The sequence below is a fragment of the Cryptomeria japonica genome, chromosome 3 (genome assembly GCF_030272615.1).
Source record: "Cryptomeria japonica chromosome 3, Sugi_1.0, whole genome shotgun sequence".
Lineage (NCBI taxonomy): Eukaryota > Viridiplantae > Streptophyta > Pinopsida > Cupressales > Cupressaceae > Cryptomeria > Cryptomeria japonica.
In genome coordinates, this window is record NC_081407.1 from 154,710,243 (window position 1) to 154,734,222 (window position 23,980).

A 23,980-nucleotide genomic window follows, 5' to 3' on the forward strand; every position below is an offset into this window, starting at 1 on the left:
TACAGCAGTAAAATGTTTATAAGTTTAGGCTAAGAAATATACTTTGGTGCAAAATGTCATAAAGCAGTAAAAATGTTTGTAAGTTTAGTAGGCTATTTATATTGTTTACAATGACATAAATGATAAATTCCAAGTTTTTTCTATTGTGGCCAAAGTCTGTTGCTTGCCATCCCTGATACCTCTCCCGAAATTCAGAGAAACACAAGACATGTCATTTACTTCATTTTTTAGGCTAGTGCTCTCCTATTTTTAGCAAAAAAATTTGGGAGCATGAACATTGCATGAAACTCTTCCACATTGACCTGTTAAAGGGACTTGCATAGATAAAAAGGATCATTAGTCTTGTCCAAGAGTATTATAATTTATAACAGAAACACCGAACTTTGACAAATTCAAGAAAACAGACTTAATCCTTTAAATGTGCAACATACAACAAACTTAATTTGAGTGTTTATCAAAATAGTAACCCGGAAACTCATACTCCAACTGCCACTACTCATATACAGTATTGGATACATAGCCCATCGTAGAGACCATATTTAGACATACATTGAAATTAATAGAATTCAGGTGGCATTTTCTACTCTCCATACATCTCCCAGAAGCATCCATCAGAAATTAGGAAACTTCGTGTAAGAAGAATCCTAAATATTTGTTTTTAATTAATTTGTTTTTTTTTCTCAGCTAATAACTGGTTGACAAAGTTAAACAACTGAAAAAAGACACTAATAGTCATGTAATTTGAATGTGTGGCGATAAAGTTTCTTATAAAATACCAATGTAGCACCAGCAACAAGAAAAAAGATTGAAGCTTAAGATTCCTCTGTGCATAAAAATTTTATCAATTGATTGAAATGGGTAAAGAGGTATTCCATCTTAGTAATTTTTACTAATAAACTATATGCTGTAAATGTAACACTAGTCATAAAATCCTAAAACTTTATACATATTTATTTTTATAACTAGCCATTTCAGTGTAACCCCATACCAGATTTTTAAACTGGCACCCCACTGCCAATACCCATCTTTCATTCCAAGATGTCTTCAGGCTCAGGGTGAACATAGCATCATCTCATCTTAAATGCCTTCACCCATTTTTATTCTTGTCTTTATCACAATACACAAAGAAACGACCTTACAGAACACTTGCCAAAAAATTATAGATATTATGAATCCCTTACCCAAAAGCATATAACTATTTTTCAAATTGTTTCACTGTTCTCAACTCTCTGTGTATTTATATAAATATTTCTGCTAGGTTGGTGGCAATAGGACAGAGCATACCTCTTCATTTGGATTGGGAAACTCAATTTTCCTGTCAATTCGACCAGGTCGAAGAAGAGCTTGATCAAGAATATCTATCCGATTAGTGGCCATAAGAACCTGTTAATCAAACAACAAAATAAATGATGAAATGTGACAATTACTGCATATATCTCTTAATACAGCTAGATGTGCACAGCGATGTGCATAAATGTAAACAATTTTATACAAATCAGAAAAGAAGAATTACACTTGAATGGCATTAACATTCACAAGTGATAACAGGGAAAAAAACATGTAAATCAGCATTGAACATTCACCGATACAAATCTCTCAAAACTGACACACAGAAAATAAAACTAAATCAGCATGAAAAAAAAAATTAAGGTTGAAATTGAAAATAGTGCACAGACCATAAAACCAAAAAACTATCTCAAGAATATGCTGTTTTTGATAATAATCTAACCTGTCTCTAGAAATAATTCTTGTATGGAAGGCGGATTCATAAACAAAAAACCACATGCACGCATTTTTTCTTTAGAAAGGAATCACACTTTCCATTTGTACCACCCCATTAGCATCTGGAAAGACAACACTCTTGTCTAAAAACCAAGATTTCCATAAAATTCAAGACAGACAGGATTCTGGTTGTACAGTTACAAAACTGACTCAACAATTGTATCCCTGCAAACTGGTGGTTTTGTGACGACAGTGGCAGTTTGGCATGACTAGCAGTTTCTTTTGTGGCATTGGTGGATCCATTTATGGCAGTAGAAGTTTGTTTGTGTGAATGATAGATTCGTTCTACCAACTGATGTTTTTCTCCCAAAAACATCAGCCAGTGCAGAAATGGCAAAGAAAACTCTCATATCCAATAGTTGGAGGTCCTTTGGTGCATAAAAGGATATCTCTAATACTTGTTTAAAATAGAAGCACAGACAAATGCACATTAATTATCATCATAATCCACATTCCAGCACTATTATTTGTAGTACAATTCAAGTAGGAATGAAATTCAATTTGTAAATAGTTTTCACCAAGTGGGAACTTAGAAATTACATACCATATTGATATCAGCGCAATTTAACCTTTGGATATTATGGAAGCAGTTGCATTGATTGTGTGATAGCTACAATGTCTAAGAAGGAAGAACTACAACCTCATTAGATTTCTGCAAGAAAGTGGAAGCAGAAAGTGGGGAAGATGGGTAAAGGAGATGAAGTCTTGGGTCAAAGCACAAGAGAGTGTGTCACTCTTGGAGAAAAGTGTTTACTACAAGATGACAAAACAAGACCAACTAACCAAGAACCAGGTAGAAATTGATAGGGCGATACATGCTCTTGCCAAAAAACTTAAGTGGAAGAAAAGCCACCCAATGAATTCAAAAAGATCTCATGAATAAAGAAGAGCAGCCCAAGAAAAACAAAGGTGAAGTATAATGACCTAGGGTTGCAAAAACTTTTATCTAGGGTTTACTTTTAAGTAAGATCTGAACTAGTGCTGTAATTATTGAACAAATCACCTAAATTTCAATAACTGAAACACTGATCTACTCAATGCAAGAAAATTATGTGCAGAATTGAGCCTCCTACAAATCATGCTTCACAACACCTTATAACAAAAACTGTCACAGCTGTAGATATGTCTAAGTTGCCAATTCAGAATGGAAACGGAATTGGGTACGTGGGTATGATGTGTCTGTATGTCAAAAAAAAACTGGGGCTGGGTAAGTTTGGGTACGTCTGTACAAAAAAAGTATATCATAAATATATATTAAAAATTAAATAGATTAATTATAATTTATAAATTTATAATTATAATTTTAAAAATAATCCTCTCGCAACCATAATAGTTTCACTTTATAGACTGTATCCATTATATGTTAATATATAATTTAAAAAATTAAAAAAATTAAAAATTAAAAAAAAAGTTTTAAAATTTAAACTATTATATTATATTTTAAAAAATTGTTTATTAAAATATATTTAATAATTATATGATAAAATTATAAACTAGAAATAATATGAAATTTAAAATTATAATTATAAATTAACAACTTGACACTTGAACATTATTACATATAAATATATTTATTTTTAATTTATAAATGTATACATTTTTATTCTGAATAAATTACTAATATATTTAATTTTTAATATATTTATATTTATAAATTTATAATTAATATATTTAATTTTTCATATATATATTTATGATTTTTATACCTTTTTTGTACTGACATACCTGTTGACGTGTATTTTGTACACAATCAAACACAGAATAAAATACCCAAGGGTACCTTATCCTCTCTTGAATAAAGCCTCTGATCGCTGAAGATGTCGCAAAAAAATGATCAATCAGGATGACTCCAAGGTTCTTTGATGTAGGGTCTCTACGTGTGGATAAGCACCAGTGGTCATTGTGAATGCTGTTTCATCAAGGGGCCTTACGTTTCCGAATTTGTAGGAACAGAATTTCCTAAAACTAACAAGTTCTCAAAAGGATCAAAAGGTAGGGTTTGCAAGAGATGAATTCTAATCTAATCCTAAGAATGATTCAATGTGGGCTAGACTTGGTAAGATTCTACCAATTTCAGTATTGCCAAGGAATAACAACTCTACTGAAGTTGATGCGATCTTCTAAGGTGACTAATGATTTTTTTCAATTCATCAAGAATCATAGACACTACCATGAAGGTACGTATCAATAGTTCAATAATGATTGAAGGTTTAAGCAATCCAAATATCTCCAGTTGACCACACAAGGCGTCCTTACAATCAGCAAGAAGCTAGTGGTTTGGAACGTGAATCTCACCAAAGATCAAGCTCAACACTTAGTCCTTCAAATTTAAATACTACTTCAACCAAGAATGATTCAAGAAAGTAAGCAACCATGAAAGTAGCCACAAGAATTACAATAAAACACCATAACTTCAATATTTTATTGATCTCAAAGCCAAAATAGACAACAATTGCTTGAAATTCTCTCTTCAATGCTCAATCTTGCTACAAAATAACTTCTAACTATCTGACTCTAATATCTATTTCTCCTCTTAATCTCTAATTACAAAATGAAAATGAGTGAGGGTATATATAGCATCCTCAATTACAATGAACGGCCCAGATCAAAAGAAGATCAACGGCTGAGATTCTGACACCTAAACCCTAATTAAGGTTTATTACAAAAAGTTCCCCTTTTATTGAACAATATTAAATGCATAGCCAAATATTTAATTGGCACAAAAATCTAGGAAACATAGACCAATGATAATTAAGGTGCCACATCATCTATAACAACCTCTCTTCTAGAACCTTGTTCCCTTTCCAATGCTCTTTCTTAGCATATGCGATGAATCTGGACACAATTCCTTCAATCTCAGCAATAGGAATCTCGAGAAGATTCCTCATCCGTTCCTCCAAGTGGATAACTTGATCGAAGGCCTTGAGAAGAGCTGCATCCCATCCAGGTTCGAGTTCCTTGATTTTCTCAATTAGGAGCATAGTAGCGAACATTTGATCCCTTTGCTCATCTGTGATAACATTCTCATCTTTGCAAAAGATGACCTTGACCTTCTCTTCCAACTCTTGAAGATCCACATCTATCTCATCTTCAATCCTTCTGCCAAGAATAGAACATAACACCCCAAACACCTTGTCCTGAATTGGATGGATGACCTCCTCAACTTGATTGCATTTGGTGCTGATGTCTTCGAAAAGAACTTCCTTCATCTGGGGTAAAGTTGACCACTGGAGTAGATTATGAGCTCCTCCATCCATTATCTTTTCTTGTGCTAGGATCTTCCTTGGTGTTTGCCTAATTACTTGTAGAACAGGAATGATAACATCTCTAGTGTGGGCAAAGGCGGCTACTATTATCATTAGGTTGTGGATGATCTCAAGGACCTGGATAGCTCGATGGGTGGTCTGCATCATTCTTGTTGCGAATTCAACGGCTACGGTATGGGACTTGTCAATCCAAGAGCTCATAAGCTGAACCAAGCTCTTAACTCTTTCTGCCTCGCCAACTGATTCAAGGGGAAGTGCTTGCACGGGAGACACTGCTGGATTCTGACGTCCCAAGGGCTGATTGAGATGGCTAAAGTAGCCTGTCCAAGCACCGACTTCTCGCTCAAGCTTTCTATTCTTTTCCATTTCTTCTTTAAGCTTGTCTTTAAGTGCCTCAAATGAATCGGATGCCTCATCCAGTGTCTGCTCAGCGGTGAGTGGACCAAGTTCAAATGTTTCTACATCATACTCCTCTGCAAGGATTTCGCCTTCATATTTGTCCACTGCTGGTGTAGCTATCTGCAACTTCCTGGACCCTATCTCATCTCTGATCATCTTGGACATCTTGGTGGCCTTCCTCTTTTCTGTCACTCCCTGAGAATTTCCTACAAGGCTCTCTAAGTCAATTACGTTATCTTCATCTTCGATCACAATCACCCTTGTTAGCCTCTCCTTCAACCAATCTAGGATGGCGGATCTTGTCTCTCTAACTTGTATCTCTTTAGGCAATGGTTCTTCTTCTCGGAGAGGAGATGTCACTTCATCATTATTCTTGTCTTCATGTAGCTCATTAACTTGAGGAGATTGACTTGATGAACGTTGAGATGCCTGTCCTTCTTCGTGTTTATCATTCTGTACCATTGATTCCATAGATTCCTCGACTTCAGGTACCCTCTTCTCTTGTCCTACAACTTGACTCGTCCTTTTTTCATGTCGAGAAGCTGTACCGAATGAGCGATCTCGATTGGCCTCTTGTTTCTTCTTGGAGGGCTCCCTTTTCTCGGGTCTTTCTTTCCTCTTCGCGCCTCTAGGATGAGGATTGCCTTCACTTGCGCTTTTGGGATGAGGATTGCCTTCACTTGCACTTCTAGGATGAGGATTGCCTTCACTTACGCTTGCTCCTCCTTCTCCCGGCTTTTCCTCCAAAGTAAAAGTTATTGGTACGTTCTGATCTCTCAACTTTTGATGTTGTATATCTACCCATTTGTGAGTATATGACAAAAGTGGAGCCATCAAAGCTTTTAAGTCCAAAGCCTCAGGCTCGTTCCAATCTATCTTCACTGCTTTGTCTTCTCAGTCATAAGATGATTGGAGATGTCTGCCACTGTCCTGAGCTTGATCAGCCACTCTGTAAACTTTGCACCTCCTGATGAAATCTAAAGGCAATCTGGAATGCATCTTTCTTTTTACTTCTAGATCACTTGAGAGATTCATCCCAAAATCCTCTACCTGACATTCATGCCTGTACCTTCTACCAACTATCTCTTCTATATACCCATAAGGATCAAAATTCTCCCTCAAAGCAAAGAATGAAAATGAATACAAGGCTAACTCCCTTTCTGCATCATCCAAGGCTAGAGCATTAGGACATACCTCAACTGAATTCCCTAGTATGATAGGCACAGGAATTCCATTTCCATGCCTGTGTCTAAATGCCTTCGCATAAGCCGCCAACTGCCTAGTCAACTCAAGTAGCACTATCCTGTCTGTCGGATATCTTGGCAACATATAGGGAGGTGAAGGACACCCATGAACTCTAATATATGTAAACTTTTGGAATTGGATGAACCAAGCACCATACCTCTTTACAAGCTCTTGTGCATCTTGAGATAACCAATTGTGAATCCCGCCCTGCAATATCCTAGTGATGTTCATTGTGAAGGTATCATTGACTATCTTGTAGTCACTTCCTGGTGGGTGATGCAAATGAACATAAGATTCACAAACTCTGACTTCCCTGGGCCCTCTTCCGATCACTCCTCTGTGAGGTAGTCCTGCATATTCGAAACTCCTAATCAAGGCATATATGATGTACGAGCTCATGTGGAATGACTTGGTAGCCTTTAATCTTCTCAACTGCACGTCCAAGCAATGGCTAATAATTCTAGCCCAATGAATTGTTCCTTTTCCTTGAACTATCACTTGGATGAAGTAGAACATCCACTTCTCAAAATAGAAGGCTTGAGGAGTGCCTGTAACTCGATTGAGCAAAGTTATCAAATCTCTGTACTCCTCCTAGAAGTCGATCCTATGTGGTGTGTTGGGAATCTTGCTCAGGCGAGGACGACTTTTGAGTAATCAATTCTTATTGATGATGCTCAAGCAAGTGTCTGGATCATCTTCATACATGGACCTAGCTCCTTCTAAGCTTTTGTAAATCATATCTTTATGTTCTGGAAGATGGAGAGCCTCACTTATAGCCTCTTCTGAAAGGTAAGCCAAAGTGTTCCCTTCCTTGGACACGATTGATCTTGATTGTGGGTCATAATGGCAGGCACACTCGATCATCAGCTCATGGCACTGGACTGCTGGAGGGAAACCGGCCACCTTGATGATGCCACTTTCAATTATTCTCTTTGCGACAGGTGATGGTTTTCCAATGTAAGGGACCTCTCGAAACTTCTTCACACTGAAGTTTCCCAAGTTGGTATCTCCAATGTTGCTCCACTTTGACACGATCTTGGTCTCCAATTCTCCATTCCTCTGATCTTCCTTCATGAGAGCTGGACGACTAGTGGATGCTCCTGCCTTTGGGGTTGCCATCTTGACACCTACACAACATTTCATAATGAGCAATATATTTTTAACGTAGAAATATAGATTAGAAAGGAAGATTTAAGCTTTTAATTAGGAAACTTCATGATAAATCTTTGAGTTATCATTTCCTAATTAACTACGCAATTTCAAAAAAAACTTGAAGTTCAAAATTCAAAATTTCAACATTGGGACAAAGATGATCACGCCATACCTCCACTTTGAATTAATTCTAAAAAATGATGCAAAAATAAGGTGAATTTGCTAGGCAAAATGTAGATCAAGACTCCCTTTAGCAAAATGCGCCTCCTTTAGTCTTCACAAGCATCAATTCCACCACCACTAGCCTCCAACAAAGTTCGCTCCAGCTAGACCAGATTTCGCACTTCTCCCTAGCTTCTCCAAATCGCACTTGATACAATGAATGAATGATTGATTAAAATCGCTCAACACACCCCTATTATATAGGCGCTCACCACTTCATTTTCCCATAGGCCGACTTGGTGAAAATAGGCCAAAATAAACAAAAAATTAATAAAAGAAGAAGGCCGACTTAATTAAGCAATGAAAATGATACCTCAAGCGCTCTATCTTTTAATTTTAATTTAATAATAATTAATTTCAAATGCCTCAATTAATTTAAAAAAACGATTTTCCAAGGCTTAAAATTAATTATTAAATGCTATGCGCTTTTCATTAAATGCCAATTTAATTAAAAATTTTAAAATATTTCGAAGTTTTTTAGCGAACTTGGCATCTAGTGCGATTTGCTAAAATAAGGCAAAAAATAATGAATGTTGATAACTTCGCTCTGGTCCCTTGGAGAGGGACAGGAGCGCTCTTGTACTTTAAGCCTTGCATCTTTTGTTTCCACGTTCAAAACTTCATCCTAGGTGTCCAAAATGGCATTTTTTTATAGGAGTCTCGAGTTTAATTCACTTGGCTTTTAGAAGGAACATGCCTTAGGATAGTTTCGCCCTGGTCCCTTGGTGAAGGACAGGAGCGATTTTTCACTTTTGTCCTTGATCTTTATCTTTTAAATTGCCAATTCAAGTTGGGGGGTAAGCAATGATCTCCATTGTTCATTCTATGCATGCTTAACTCGTTTCCTCAAGGCAAAATAGGCTCTCCCAAGATTTTCGCCCTGGTCCTCCAGTGAAGGATAGGAGCGATTTTTACATTTGAGCCTAGGATTGTCAATTTTTGGAAGCAATTCCTTGTTCACCATTTTTTAAAAGACATTCCTCATCTTGCATCACCTTGTCTTGGCGTGGTTTTGGAGGGACATTATTGGTTTTACAAAAATCGCCCTGGTCCTCCAGTGAAGGACAGGAGCGCCTTCTAGTTCATGGTACAAACTCTTAATCACATCAACCTCCAATTACCTTCAAAGCATAAAACATCATTCCCCACTCCTTCTTGAGTCTTGGAAACAAAAAAATAGCATTTCAAAATGTTAGGCAAATAGGCATATGTGGGGATTTCGCCCTGGTCCCTTGGTGAGGGACAGGAGCGCTTTAGCCAATTGTCATCGAAGTTTGTGGTCCTTGCAACTCCATTTCACCCCGAAGCACTTCAAGTATCATTCCAAACTTGTGCCTTGGCCTAGGTTCGTCCCAATTTGGAGAGAAGAAGTAGTCCTTTAGATCTTTCGCCCTGGTCCCCTGGAGAGGGACAGGAGCGATTTTGCAATTATGAACTTATCTGTGCTTTGCTATCCTTCGAAATTATCTTCAATGGACCAATTACACCCTCTTTCATTCATTTCAAATACAAAACTTGCCTTACCTTTTCAAGAGATTTGCCTTGTTAGAAAATCGCTCTGGTTCTTTGGTGAGGTACAGGAGCAATTGTTGCCTTTTGGGTTGATTCCCTCCTTTGTGGCCCACTCAAATTATATTCAACGGACAGAACACACTTCCCTTGGCCTCTTCAAATCGTAAAATCACTTTAATCTTGCAAGGATAATGCAAATTTTGAAACTCAAGCTCCGGTCCTTCAGTGAGGGACAGGAGCGCATTTTGCCCTCTAGGCCAAATCTTTTCGCTTTTCATCTCGAAATCTCTTTGCTAGGGAAGATATCATCCTGTTACAAGCTATGAACAAGAGTTCAAGTCCGAAAAAGGTCCAAAAAGGGATGTATAAAGAAAATCGCTCTAGTCCTTCAGGGAAGGACAGGGGCGAATTCTTCCTAAACCTTCAAATTTCATCATTTTTAAACCTTCAAAATCCTTAAAATCGTCAAGTCACGTCCAATTAGCTCCCCTGGAGACCCTGCACAAAACAAATTAAAAAAATCAAAGACCAAAATGCACTAAAAAACATTTTTGCCTTGGTCCCTGGGAGAGGGACAGGAGCGATTTTACCTTTTCTAAGCTAAAATATCCACAATTTAGATCTTCAATCATTTCACAAGGCATAATTAGGTCATTTTTAAGGCCGGGAACCAGTTAGCAAGCCTTCGCAAACAAGAAATTGCACTTAGAATGAAATTCGCCCTGAGCCTCCAATGAAGGACAAGAGCGATTTCTCTGTTTCAGGCATCATCTCGCCTCCAAAATTTGATCAAAACTTACCTAGGCAAGAATATACAATTCCATCTTCAAAATGCTAACACTTAGACAAAATTTGAATTTTCCATCAAAAAAAACCCTGACTAGACCTAACCTAAGACATATCTGACTTCCTGACAGGCTCATCTTATTTCAAAAATCACAATCTTCGGGAGGATGCGTAATAACCTTCAAAATTTGATTGGACTCGGCTTGAAAATATCCAAAAGAAACCCCTAAGGCTTAACCCTAGCCCAGACAACTCACTCACTCACTCAAAACCCTAAAAGCAGAGAGAAGAACAGGCAAAACAAAAGCAAAAAGAGGGGGTCCCCATTTTAATGGGGCGATGTTGTGAAATGGTCACAACAATACCCAGCCACAAAAAAAATTGACATAGAGACACATCATACCCACGTACACGATACCGACTCTGATTCCAAATCAGCAACTCAGCTTTCACGATTTCTACCCTTGTCAACTATTCATCCTTAATTGCTGTCTTTTGAAAATAATTATTTATTTCCAAACTGATTGATTGCTCCTCCTTCAATTGATTATTAATTGATGAATGGGTGTCCTTCAATGAAATTATCTCCCTTTTACATCTCATGTTTGAAGGACTCACAACTCTTCATTCCATGCCTTTTGACTATTTATTAAACTTAATAAATTTTAATTAATATATTTTACTTTTTATTTTAATTTATTATTAAATCCCATTTCAAAAAGGGAACATTACAATGATTTCTACCTCAGAAATGGGCTACTTTACAAGATGGCCGAATGGTATGCTCCAAAGGAGGAAAGATTTTTATTCACAAGGAAAGCACATACTTATAAGTTTCAGATCATTTTAAAATTGGCAAAACAATAGCAAAAGTGTAAAGGGTAATCTATTCATCTAAAGTGCACGATGATACTAAATTCACTAAAGGGTGTATGTTATCTTGTGCAAGTAGTTAACAACTGTACAAAACTCAATATATATGGTGTGCTCCAAAGGAGGAAAGACTTTTACTCACAAGGAAAGCAAATACTTCCAAAGTTTCAGATCACTAAGGAGTTGGCAAAACAAAACAAAAATTATAAAGGTTATTCTATTCACCTTAGATACAAGGCAATATTAAATTCACTAAAGGGTGTACGTTATGTTGTGCAAGTAGTTAAGATCTGTACAAAACTCAAGCTATATGGTGTGCTCCAACAGAGGTAAGACTTTTCCTCACAAGGAAAGCAGATACTTCCAAACTTTCAGATCACTTCGGAGTTGGCAAAACAATAGCAAAGTTGTAAAGGTCAAACTTTTCACCTAAAATGCAAGATGATACTAAATTGACTAAAGGGTGTATGTTACATTGTGCCAGTAGTTAAGAACTGCACACAACTCAAGCTATTCCTAATAGGCCATAGGAAATGAATTTCTATAAGTTTTAGGGGTATTACCAATATAAAAGCATCATATGATTATCTTAATGTGATTATGGGTAGATTTAGCAAAACATGTAACCACATAAAAAGAAAATCAATGGCCATGAAGCAATTGAATTATTCTTCAATAACTTGGGCGCATTTTTGTTTGACGTCTATTGTTTCAGATAGAGATTACAAATCTTGAGGGGAAATTTAGGACCACCTTGTGGAGCAAAATAGACACCAAATTGAAAAGAACCACAGCCTTCATCATCTACCTAACGGGATAACAAGAATGGTTAATAGAACCTTGGTGCAACTCATAAGAATGTACGCAACAGGAATCCAAGAACATAAAATGTATATAGGCAGTCCCCTTTTGAAGCATGTTTGGGTTATTTGCCTACTAATTCACTTGATTTTACATCTAAACAGCAAAAGAGAGAAGTGATTCAGAGATCACAACAGCAATCAAATTCACTCAGATGATCAAGCAAATCCATTTCAAGTTTCAAGAACGACTATGAAAGTTTCAAACCATGGACAAAGGAATACGTGACCAGCATCATCAAGGCAAACTTCCAAGAGGTGGGTTATAAGGTATGACTTTACTTCAGAAATGAGATTCTTAATAATATTAAGAAATAGAAAGCTACTTGAATATAGGCTATTCATCATCATGGAGTAGGTTGGAACAATACATTCAAGCTTGATTTGCCTTCTTTCATGACAACGTGTTTAATAATCATCATGAAAGCTTGCATCTTTATGAAGCTTCCACACCAATGAAGAGAAAAAAGAGTAACTAATAAACTCCATTTAAAGACGTTTGTCTTGGATACACAAAACAAGTTAGAGGAGGACACATGTGCAAAAGAAATCTAAGAGAAATGATGCAAAAGCCAAACGAGTCTTGATCAGTTGTAATCAAGGTAAGACCCCATGACAAGTGAAATAGTACACCAGGGAGAAAGTGGGGGCCATCTTCCCACACCTATTGAAAAATTAGGCTTTTGTGGACATAGAGCCTTCCAAGAAAGAGAGGTTCAATCCATAAGGATCAGGATAAACATCACACTAAGCCAAAAACCAAGATTTCTAAGTAGTTACAAACAATAAGATGGTTCTATTTGTAGTCCCTCAAACCAGCAGTTTCATTTGTGCTATGGGTGGTCTTGTAAGTGAATGTGACAGCTCTTCAATAATGGCAGTTTTGTTTGTGGCAATGTCAGTTCCATATGCACCAATGACAGTTCCATTCATGGAAGTGGCAATTTTATCCTGAAAACAAGCACTTTTTTATCAAAACAATAACAAGTTCATAAAACAACCAAGGAAATTGCTCACTTCATATTCCCCATAGTAGGGAGTTCTTCAGTGCATGAATGGACAACTTTAACACTGGTTTAAATAAGAAGATAACACACAGGTAAAGGCACGAATGTAGAAAGCAAGCTGATAGTAACTTAGAGGTAAGTAAGTATGTGAAACCCATGAACTAATGAAGAGTTTCAAAAAGCTGTAGCAGTACCAAATCACTATAACCACACTCCAAATTTGTGTTCTTTATAATTTCCCAAGCTGAAGGAGGAAAGGTGGTGATTATTTGCACCATGAAGCTGGTTTGCTCCACAGCAAGGTTTTCAGGGTAAAAGTTGAATGTATTAATGCATTAATTTGAATTTGAATTTATTGTTTGTTCATGTTTCATTTCCAATAACATATAACTACCAAGTTGGTTTTCCTCACAGCAATGTTTCCAGAGTAAAAGTTCATTGTGTTAATGTGTTTGTTTGAATTTGTTGTTTGTTCATGTTTCATTTCCCATAACATATAACTACCAAGTTGGTTTTCCCTACAGAAGGTTTCCAGAGTAAAAATGCATTGTGTTTATGTGTTTGTCTGAATTTCAATTAAATTATTTGTTCATGTTTCATTTCCCATTACATATGGACACTAATTCAGTATAATCCACATTCAAGTACTATCATATGAAGTAGGATCAGAATTCAATCTATAAATGATTTTCAGAGTGTGGGAACCAGAGAAATTTCAAATCATGTACTGGTCAGTCTCTGAGTTACCCATCATTCATACCGAGGAACTACTAATCCATGGAATTAATTTCAACAAATATCTAGAAGGAAAGCTAATTTTTTATCAAGATTAGAAGCAATACCTTAATCTTGTTAGATGCCTCAAACCCGTCAAGCTGATTAAGCAACTCAAGCATAGTTCTCTGCACTTCACTATCACCATTGCCAGATCCGGACTCCATTCGAGTAGACCCTATGCTGTCAATCTCATCCATAAAGATTATGGAAGGAGCATGTTCTCTGCAAATATGAATAACAGGAAAAAAATTCAGACATGACAGTCTCCATGTTCATAAAACAAACAAAGATCAAATTAAGAATGCTATATAATTCTAACAATTGTATTTATTCCTGTTATGCTCAAGTTCCAAGAGGGCAGTAAAATGTAAGAAAAACTACAGCCGGGATCCAGAGCTTATTTAATTTAAATCGAACCAAAACTAGACAATTTACTTCAAGAAAATAATCATAGTCACATATACAACAATTTTAATTAACAGTGGATCCAGACTGACCACTTGATTTCAAGAAAATATATGAGGTCCAAGTAAAGAGCAATGTGCTTTAATAAGTCAGTCTGGCAGCAGCTGATAACAAGATTGAAGAGATGGAAAATACCAAAAATATGATACCAATCACCAGAACAGGCACTTCAAGCTTTCAAAGCATAATTATTTCAAATTTTCAATCATCCCCTGCTCTATACTTCCTGCCAAATTTTCACAAAGCCAAACTCCTATTTCACATCTCCCGAATATCAACATCATGTTTTCCTCACTTTCTCACTGACATCCTAAATAATTTACTATATGACAGAAATCACTAATATGAGCAGACGCTGCTTCTAAAGAGTAATTAAAATTCTCGTTGTTGTTATGTTTCTTATGAACTGATCTAATTATGTACTACTTTTATAACAAAAAATAAATAAAAAATCATTATCCCAGACCATCTATTTTCCATCTACCAAACTTCCTGTCTGTTATTCACACACTCACTTTCTCACAGACCACATTATCATCGTTTAATTCCCAACATTGCTGCTTGCAACACATCCCCTAAGACCCCATTTGCTTCTAGTTCTCATCATAATGATTACAGTTTAGCTTCCAAACACTTCAACATATGGCAAATAGGATCATTGGATAACCTACTAACTGCTAAGATGCAAGTAAAATAGATCCTTTGATATATATATATATATATATATACGTGCAACTGGACTGGTTACCCTAATTAGCAACAAGAATTTCAGGTTATTTTGATGTGTCTCAAGAGATCATAGCCAGTTTGTCACACAATAAGTAATCCAGGTAAATGAATGTCTAACCCAAATCTAAGTGCTTGCAGATTTCAAATCATTTAACCCCTTGTATAAAAGCTCTCCAGTAAGAGTTCTAACTACAACAAGAAAGATACATTTCTATGATAAGGAAACAGGTGGTGAGGGTTAAAATGTGAGCTGCAGGGCTTGCCAATGCTAGTGACTAAAATTGAATTAGTGGAATTACTCATAAAAGTGTGGGATTACAAGAATTATAACTAAACAAGAGATATCAAGGAATTATTTTTCATGATAATTCCAAAACTATCCTTGTGATGGAAAATCTATATACTCGATGCTAAACATAATATATGTTCCTACATAGATGAACTAAAGCTGAACAACAGCAACCATGAAGGAGAGACAGGTGACACTAGCCCATCTCAATTTAAACAATCAAATTATACATTGGTATTTTAAATATATTAGAATGCCATCCAATAACATCACATGTGTGCTAGCAAGTGAATTTATAGACTAGCTACCATTTGCAATCTATTGAATTTTGATGGTTGAGGTTGATATAGAATTTCTTGAGAGTCAAGATCCACATCCTTCATGAGTCATTATAAAGATTTCTGGCAATTTTTATTAACATGAATGAATCTTCTACAGAGATAAGATTTTTCTTAGCTATTGGGAGACCCACATTATTTGACTTCATGCAAGTTACTTCTAATGATGATTGATACCTGTAGTTTTCATCTAGAGACTACTCACGAGACCCATGTAATGACTATGTTGGAGAAACTTTCTGGAATGTGTAAAAAATTTCTCACGATACCAACTCTTGACAGCCAGTATTTCAGAGTACTTAAAAAATCTAGAAGGGCAAATAAAAGAATCTTCAAATTGTTTTCTGCTTTATCTTCTAAGAAGGTGTGTTCTTTGTGAGATTCCACAGTTCAGCACTTGATGATATTACAAATTAAAAATTTCTATTACTAAAGGCAGTGATTTCATAATATGTAACTTCAAAAATTTATGCATCTTTATTCTTCATATATTAACTGCTATCACATCAAGTTGTTGGAGCATTTCCAGACCTTGATCCACAGCTGGAAAATGCATGCAACATTGTGAGTATATTACCACTAAAGTTCCCAACAAATTGAAAAAATGGATAAATTGGATTCAAGTTACTAATTACCCCTCCTAATTGTTTTCTGCTTTATCTTCTAAGAAGGTGTGTTCTTTGTGAGATTCCACAGTTCAGCACTTGATGATATTACAAATTAAAAATTTCTATTACTAAAGGCAGTGATTCCATAATATGTAACTTCAAAAATTTATGCATCTTTATTCTTCATATATTAACTGCTATCCTATCACGTCAAGTTGTTGGAGCATTTCCAGACCTTGATCCACAGCTGGAAAATGCATGCAACATTGTGAGTATATTACCACTAAAGTTCCCAACAAATTGAAAAAATGGTTAAATTGGATTCAAGTTACTAATTACCCCTCCTAATTAAAAAAGCCCTCTAGCATGAAAGTTATATTACCACACATGAGACTTCTAAATGAGCACACATCAATGACAAGAACCAAGGTATTTGCTTATAGTAATTGTGGAGGATTAAATTTCCTTAACTGGCCAGGAAAGATGAATTATTAATATTATACATCCAGCCATAGGGAAAAAAATTCCTGCATTGGCCTACAAGGGCCGCACACCAAAACAAACAATGAACTGGATGTGCATACCAAAAGACCCCTGGTTAAAACAGATGGTGGCCATCAAATCTAATTTTAAGCATGCTCTGGGTTAAAATAAATTAACAAAGCCGCTATTGTCAATTATTAAAGTAATATTGTAATATTTAGCTATGATGGTCATTTAAATCGTTTAGCTAGTTTTAAGTAGCTTTCTATTATGTAAGTCAATTAGTTAGTTTTTAGAATCTTTCTCTCTTTCTTCAGTTCTCAATCGTTTCTGTTCTGGAAAGATCTTCTGTAATTGCTTATATAACAAGTATCCCTCTCCTTTGTTAATATCAAACAATCAATTATCATTTCATGGTATCAGAGCATAGGTTCTTTTTTTAGTGAATTTTTTAATAAAAAAAATTGTGGTACATTTACCTAGAAATTTCAATGAAACTTTTAGAAGTTATTTTGATCGATTTTTTTCAAATAAAAATCATGCCATTTTCTTCTTTGGAAATCTTGACCAGTTTTTTATCAATTTTGTCTATTGGAAAATGTGGGCATTCTGAACTTCAAAATTTGAAGGTTTTTTCTTGAAGAAATCAAGTCGGATCTTTTGCAGAAATCAAGTCAAATCTTCACCTTGTAGAAATCATGTTGAATCTTCAAATTGTGTGGATTTTTTTGGGGCCTTCGCCTGCTCTTTTACCACAAGATGCACCTTGCAGCACTATCAAAAGTTCACAGATTTGTCTGATTTTCTTCCATGACTAGCTCAGCATCTGCGTTGCAGAACGTTTTCATGGTTGTTTTTTGATCGCGTGAGAGTTTTCTAATGGCCGTTTTCTGGCCACCTAAAGCTTTTGTTCACTGTTCCAGGGCCATGTGTAAATCTCTTTAACAGAATCATGGGTTCTTTTTTGGATGATTTTCTCACAAAATCATAGCATTTTTCTTAGTATTTTGAGCAATTCCTGAGCAGCTAGGGTTTCATGTTTTTGGCATTTTTTGAACAAAAATCATCGTTTCTGCAAATTCCCTTTTAAGGGTTCTCTATTCCTATGTTTGAGGGTGTTGCTATTTTGACGATTTTTCAACAAAATTGTGGTTTTTTTTTTACTTTTTGGATACAAAACTGTTAAAATATTCGATGTTTCTAAAATAAACAACGGTAAACTGAAGCTGAAAATGGTCAATATTGTGTTATATTGTAAATATTAGTAGTTTATAATTTTACTTCTGTTATCCCTTGTTTCTTAATAGAAACATCAATCTTGTAACTCTATAAATGATGTTTCGATCATTCATTTAATTCATTCAATTATTTACCAATTACTTGTGTAATAAAAACGAGGGTTTTTGACAATTTTTTCACATCATGTGTGATTTTTGCCTACAGCCTCGCACCTAGAGTTTGACAATTTTTCCACAAAATCATGATTCTGTTTTGTAGTAACTTTTTAACGATTTTTGGACAAAACCATGTCTCTCTGTCTTCGACAAATCTTTTTGACGATTTTTGGATAAAATCATTGTCTCTTGCTATTTGTTTTTGCAAATTTTCTGATTTTTACTCAGACTAGGGTTTGCTTCAGCAAGAGATTTTTTGCACGATTTTGATTATCAATTTTTTGCAGTGTTTTGGGGTCAAGCCTAAGGTTTCTAGGATAAACGGCATTTCTGCAAAAGTACTAAGTTTTTGCACTTGCTATTTTTCTCCAAAGAAATGTAGGGCTTTTGACCTAGTTTTTCTGAAGATTTTTGGCAAAATAATGGATTTTCAATTATGAAGGTTTAAAGCGATTTTCCAAAACATGGGTATTCAAAAGATTTGTACAATTTAAAAAAAAAAAAAATCGTGGGTTTCAATTTTTTTCCAATTTTTTATCAACTAAAATTGAAGGTATTTGAGAAGCTGATTTTTTATCTCATTTTTCGTGCCTCTGAATAACGGGAGGGATGACTCCATTACCCAACATCATGTTGGAAGGCACTCAGAGGTTCAACGGCAAGAATTACAATGCTTGGAAACAGAGGATGCTCACAATTTTTTGGTACTAGTGCCTAGATCAGATTGCTTTGGGTAATTTTGTTCATCCCACAATGGCAAACAAAAACCAAGACAAGTTTGATGAGCATAACCATGAAGTGGTTATGTTGCTCATGTTAGCAATCACCGATGAGACGCTTCTAGAAGTGTCATCTAGCAAGACTAATGCACAAATTTGGATTCACTTGAAGGATCTGCACAAGAAATCAGATAAAGGCGGAGCTTTCTTCCTTAAGAACATGAACTCAATTATGATGGATGACAAGATGTCTTTGCAGGATCATCTCATGAAGATCAAAGACATTCGTGAGCAACTGGAAGCCATTGGTCACAAGATGGAAGAAGAGCATATGGTGGTTATCACACTGAAAATCTTAAAGTGATCCTATAAGCACTTCATCAAAACTCTCAACATTACATCCACTAATGTTGAACTTAAAGTTGATGAGCTGTGCAATAAGCTCTTGCAACAAAACAGGTGGAAGAAGCAATTTGGTAGCAGCAACGAGACAGCCAATGTAGAACAGGCCTTTACTGCCAAAGGCAAAGGCAAAGGCAAAGGCAAGTCCACTTAGCAGAAAGGACAAGGCAAATCTAAGGAGAGTTCCAAAAAGAATATCACATGTCACTATTGTGGTAAACTTAGTCATATGAAGTTCTGCATAAGCTGATGGCTGATCAAAAATCCAACCAAGAAGGGTCTCAACAGCAGGCTCATGTCGTAGAGCGTTCGAAAAAGAAGTCGTCTGCCTTCTATGCATTCATGGCCAAAAGACCAACAAATCATGAGTCCTATGCATGGTAGTTAGTAGAATGACCATTAAGGGAGGGTATCAAAATAATATTGTTATATTTAGCTATAATGGTCATTTAAGTCGTTTCGTTAGTTTTTAGTAACTTTTATGTGAGTCAATTAGTTAGTTTTTTAGTATCTTTCTATTTTGTCTTTAGTTCTCGATCGTTTCCGTCATGGAAAGATCTTCTGTAATTGCTTATACCAGGAGTATTCTCTCCTTTGTTAATATCAAACAATCAATTGTTATTTTATCAGTCAACATAAGATCCAGGTTCAAAGCCCTTCATCAGAACGTTATATCTATGAGCTGTATCAGTCACATTGACTTGCGTCTTAAATTTTAGAACTGTAATCATGTGACCCATAAGCACATTTCAGAGAAACTCACTTCTAAAATATGAGGATGTATAACAGGTCATAAAGAGTTTTACACAAATCTGAATTTATTTGATACATAAAATAAATAAGCACCTTGCCATGACAAAAAGCTCACGAACCATTCTTGAACCTTCTCCTATATATTTCTGAACCAATTCAGAACCAGAAACTCGGATAAAAGTACAATCTGTATGATGAGCAACTGCCCTTGCCAGTAATGTCTTTCCTGTACCAGGGGGTCCATAGAGCAATACACCCTTAAACAATAACCACAAAAAAAAACCATTAAAACACTTCTGAGACCAAAACCTTGAATCTTGAATATGAAAAAGTCCTACCAAATTATAAACCTAATCTTATAGAGTTGATGACAATAGCCAAAAAAATAACAACTGTAACACATACCTTTGGTTGTGCAATTCCAAGACTTTCAAATAGTTCTGGATGCTTAATTGGAAGTTCAATAACCTGCACATGAATTAATAAGTTAAACAACTCTAACCTGAAAATACTCGAACACGATAGTGTGATACACTATTGGACACCACCCTGTTATCCTACTGCCATGGGACAAAGAGACGGACAATAGACTTAGAATTATAATTTGTGTGGGATTTGCCGTGTGTGTGTTCTTAAGTCATCTCAAGATGACCTCCTTTAGTGATCATTTACACCAATGACAATTTATTTCATCATATAGGTTGGTAATAATTACAAGACAAGGAGTTAACCCACAAGTTCCTCTAAGCTTTTATTATTAGGTGAGGGGAATGGCAAATGTAATCACCACTTTGGACTTTTTACCCCACAGCCTATTTCCCCATGCTTTTGGAGCTTTGTAGTGCAAGTAACTCGTTTCTTGTAATTCAAGCCAATGTGGGAGATCCATATCTCAGCCTTTAGACTATCATTGAGCTACCAACCAAAAAGATTAGAGCAGAAAAACTTTTCTTTCGCTATGTAGTTTGATTACGATATCCTGATCAAAAACATGCTTCCATCAATTGACAATGTTCCATGCAGACTACTAAACAATAGTTGAAAATAGAATACCTCTTTGATCTCCTTGATCTGTTGATCAAGGCCTCCAATCATATCATAAGTAGAATCTGGCACTTTCTCCACCTTCATCAGGTTCACCAAAGGATCTACTTTGCTAGGTAATATCAAGTGAAGCATGTAACTATCATTTCGAAGAGCTACTCTTGTAGAAGGTGTAATTTTTGTTATATCAATGTTCTTGTCTACATCAACAACATATTTTCCTTCAGGATGCACCTGCCAATAATCACCAAATGCAATTTATTAGCAAACCTGCTGTCTATCTGAAAAGAATAACACTAATTCAAGCTAATACCAAGGCTCTTGACTGTTTAGAAAGAATAACTCAAATTCTCTGAAACTGATTCAGGTTTGTATTACATAACAAGAACACAGCATTTCATGACTCTGGCCAATTCAAAAATGGAGAATCTGCTGATTATCTGCTAAAATGCATTCAGCAGACTCCACTTTTTGCCAACTACATAAAAAGACAAAAACCTTTGCATTGCACATTAAAAGAGAGAAATGGTGTAAATATGGAACGCCAGTGCATACCAGTAAAGCTATAGACAAGACCAATTATACTCTTGGATGAAGTTATTAGCATGATAGACAATTGGATTCTTTTGCTGAAAATCACTAAAATAAAGTTGAATGCTCTTCAATTGCACTTGTCTTTGTATGGTTAGCTGTGTTTTTGAGTTATAAATCCAGTGCTGTTTCAGTTAAATCAATGAACTAAAACAGTTTAGCAACATATGGCTTGGAATAATGATCTCACAAGCAAATATCATCATCAAACCATTGTTAATATTACTTTATGCAGTTTCATTTGCTACCAATAGCGAGACAAGATTATTTGAAGCACGCTGATGAACTGATAGAATTGGCAGTTAAAGCATGGTGTAACACTGAGGCTAGGGTGCATAATTAGGGCACATAAATGCAATATAAGATCTCTAAGAATAGTCTATGCACCAACTGGCTACATTTCTCAATATACCAACCCCTAGAGTAGTTGACAATGAACAGGATGATCAGAACATTATAGCTTAAATTTGGAAATCTCTGCTTGCACTACTTCCCCTTCCAATATCATATAATATTCCTAAGTGCAAACAGCTCATTGTGACCAGTGCATTACATGCTAGCTAGAGTTTTTTTAACCATAACCTCAAGTATAAGCAAACCTTGGTAAAGGAATCACCAAGTAAAAGTCAACTACAGTTTGGGCATTCACAGCATCTTATTTTGTTGGCCAAGTATCTTAAGTTAAAGAATTCCAAACTCAAAGTTATGGGATGTGACAAAACTTGCAGAAATGAGCCAATCAAAGCCTGTAACCATGACCCATAAGATGGGAACAGCACAGAAATTCTTTTTGAACCTCAGCTTAAGGAAAATCCATTTGCTCCTCCCAAATCCACACTCAAAATCACACCGTTGGAAAAAGAAACAAAAAATTCATCAACTCGTGACTGCAAATTAATCCAAGATAGGAAAGTCCTAAATTTTTCATTATTCTCATCAGCTTTCACCACATTTTCAATTCAAAAAAGCAAAGAAAACAAGCTTACCATACACTGATTCGATTAGGAAAATTATTTAAAAAACACTTAACACTGATTTATGTTCAGGCTGAACCTCTTTTCGATAAAACAACATGGTTACAGAGAAAAGAAGCAGCCTCCAAATCTCACTGATATGGTTAGCTCATAGGTCTCTATCTCACACTTTATTAATCAAGGATAGCAACATCCATCATTCATTTCTTCCTTACTCATCTCTTATAAGCCTATCATTCATCAACTTATAAGCCTGGAATTCTCTTTCACAATTCTTTAAAACAACCAAAGAGATTAAGCCATCATAATAATCATAGAAAATGTGTGTGCTTGTGCTATACAGACATCAAATATAAGGTTCAAGATCTTGAAATCCATATATATTATATTATCACTGTATAGCATAATGCTCCAATGGTTTACATAACCAGTTATTGTGTAAATAAAGTATTTTTGTGCTGCTGTTAAAGTAGGTAGATCACCATAACAAACTTAAAAGAAAGATCAAAACAGTTTTTACTCTTTTTTGTCTTTTTTATTTTACTTCAGAACTCCTTTCTTGTCATTTTTTTTCTTCCACGGGATTCTCATCTGATTCCAGGTCTTGAGGAAGTCAATCCTAGCACAGAGTAACTGAGGTACTCATAGAATTCACAACCAAATTGTAAAATCCATACAGGCATCTCTTTCAAGATGTCCAACAACCAAATTAAAGCTCGTTCTGACCATAAAATAAATATCACAATGTACATTATGATCACAAGACTAAAACCAACTTTATGTGGGAATTAAATGCAACATTATATGACTGGCAAAAAATGAATATTCACAAACATGCAAGAGATCATGCACAAAACACAAAGATATTGGGGTTGATTCCCTTAAATTTTGTTTCTATAATTTGAGAATAAAATTCAAAAATATTTGTTCCTAAAAGACCAGTCATAAACAGTTATTGAGTTCACTTAAAAAAAATTTACTTGTATTTTGGATTAAATGGCTAAAAAGAATAAATTCACATTTCTAAATAATTTCCATAGAATAAGCATCTCAAAATAGCTTTCCAGCAAGCAACCATTGCACATTAATTAAATGAAAAACTTTTAGGAGCACAACAAATAACAATATTTAAAATGTTTTTAAAGGGTGAAAGATCAGACTATTGGATCTCCCCATGGGCTACGGCTTATTTATTACATCAAACAGCTCTGAATCATCAAGAGCAACTGGTTCAATGGCACCATCACTAGCAAGGTGATAGGATTCACCCTTGAGTTCATCACAAACAAAATCATGTTCATCAACAGCAT

General features: G+C 35.6%; 1 protein-coding gene across 1 annotated transcript in view; it reads right to left on the minus strand.

Annotated features, from left to right (window-relative positions):
- The window catches only part of LOC131043892 (26S proteasome regulatory subunit 8 homolog A), a 43,946-nt gene that overhangs the window by 11,915 nt on the left and 8,051 nt on the right, over window positions 1–23,980 (minus strand). The window contains exons 3-7 of the mRNA XM_057977122.2: window positions 21,115–21,339; window positions 20,467–20,529; window positions 20,155–20,318; window positions 13,947–14,103; window positions 1,285–1,383 (exon numbers count right to left, since the gene is read on the minus strand). Coding sequence (XP_057833105.1) covers window positions 1,285–1,383; window positions 13,947–14,103; window positions 20,155–20,318; window positions 20,467–20,529; window positions 21,115–21,339 — 708 coding nt within the window. The remainder of the gene's footprint in view (window positions 1–1,284; window positions 1,384–13,946; window positions 14,104–20,154; window positions 20,319–20,466; window positions 20,530–21,114; window positions 21,340–23,980) is intronic.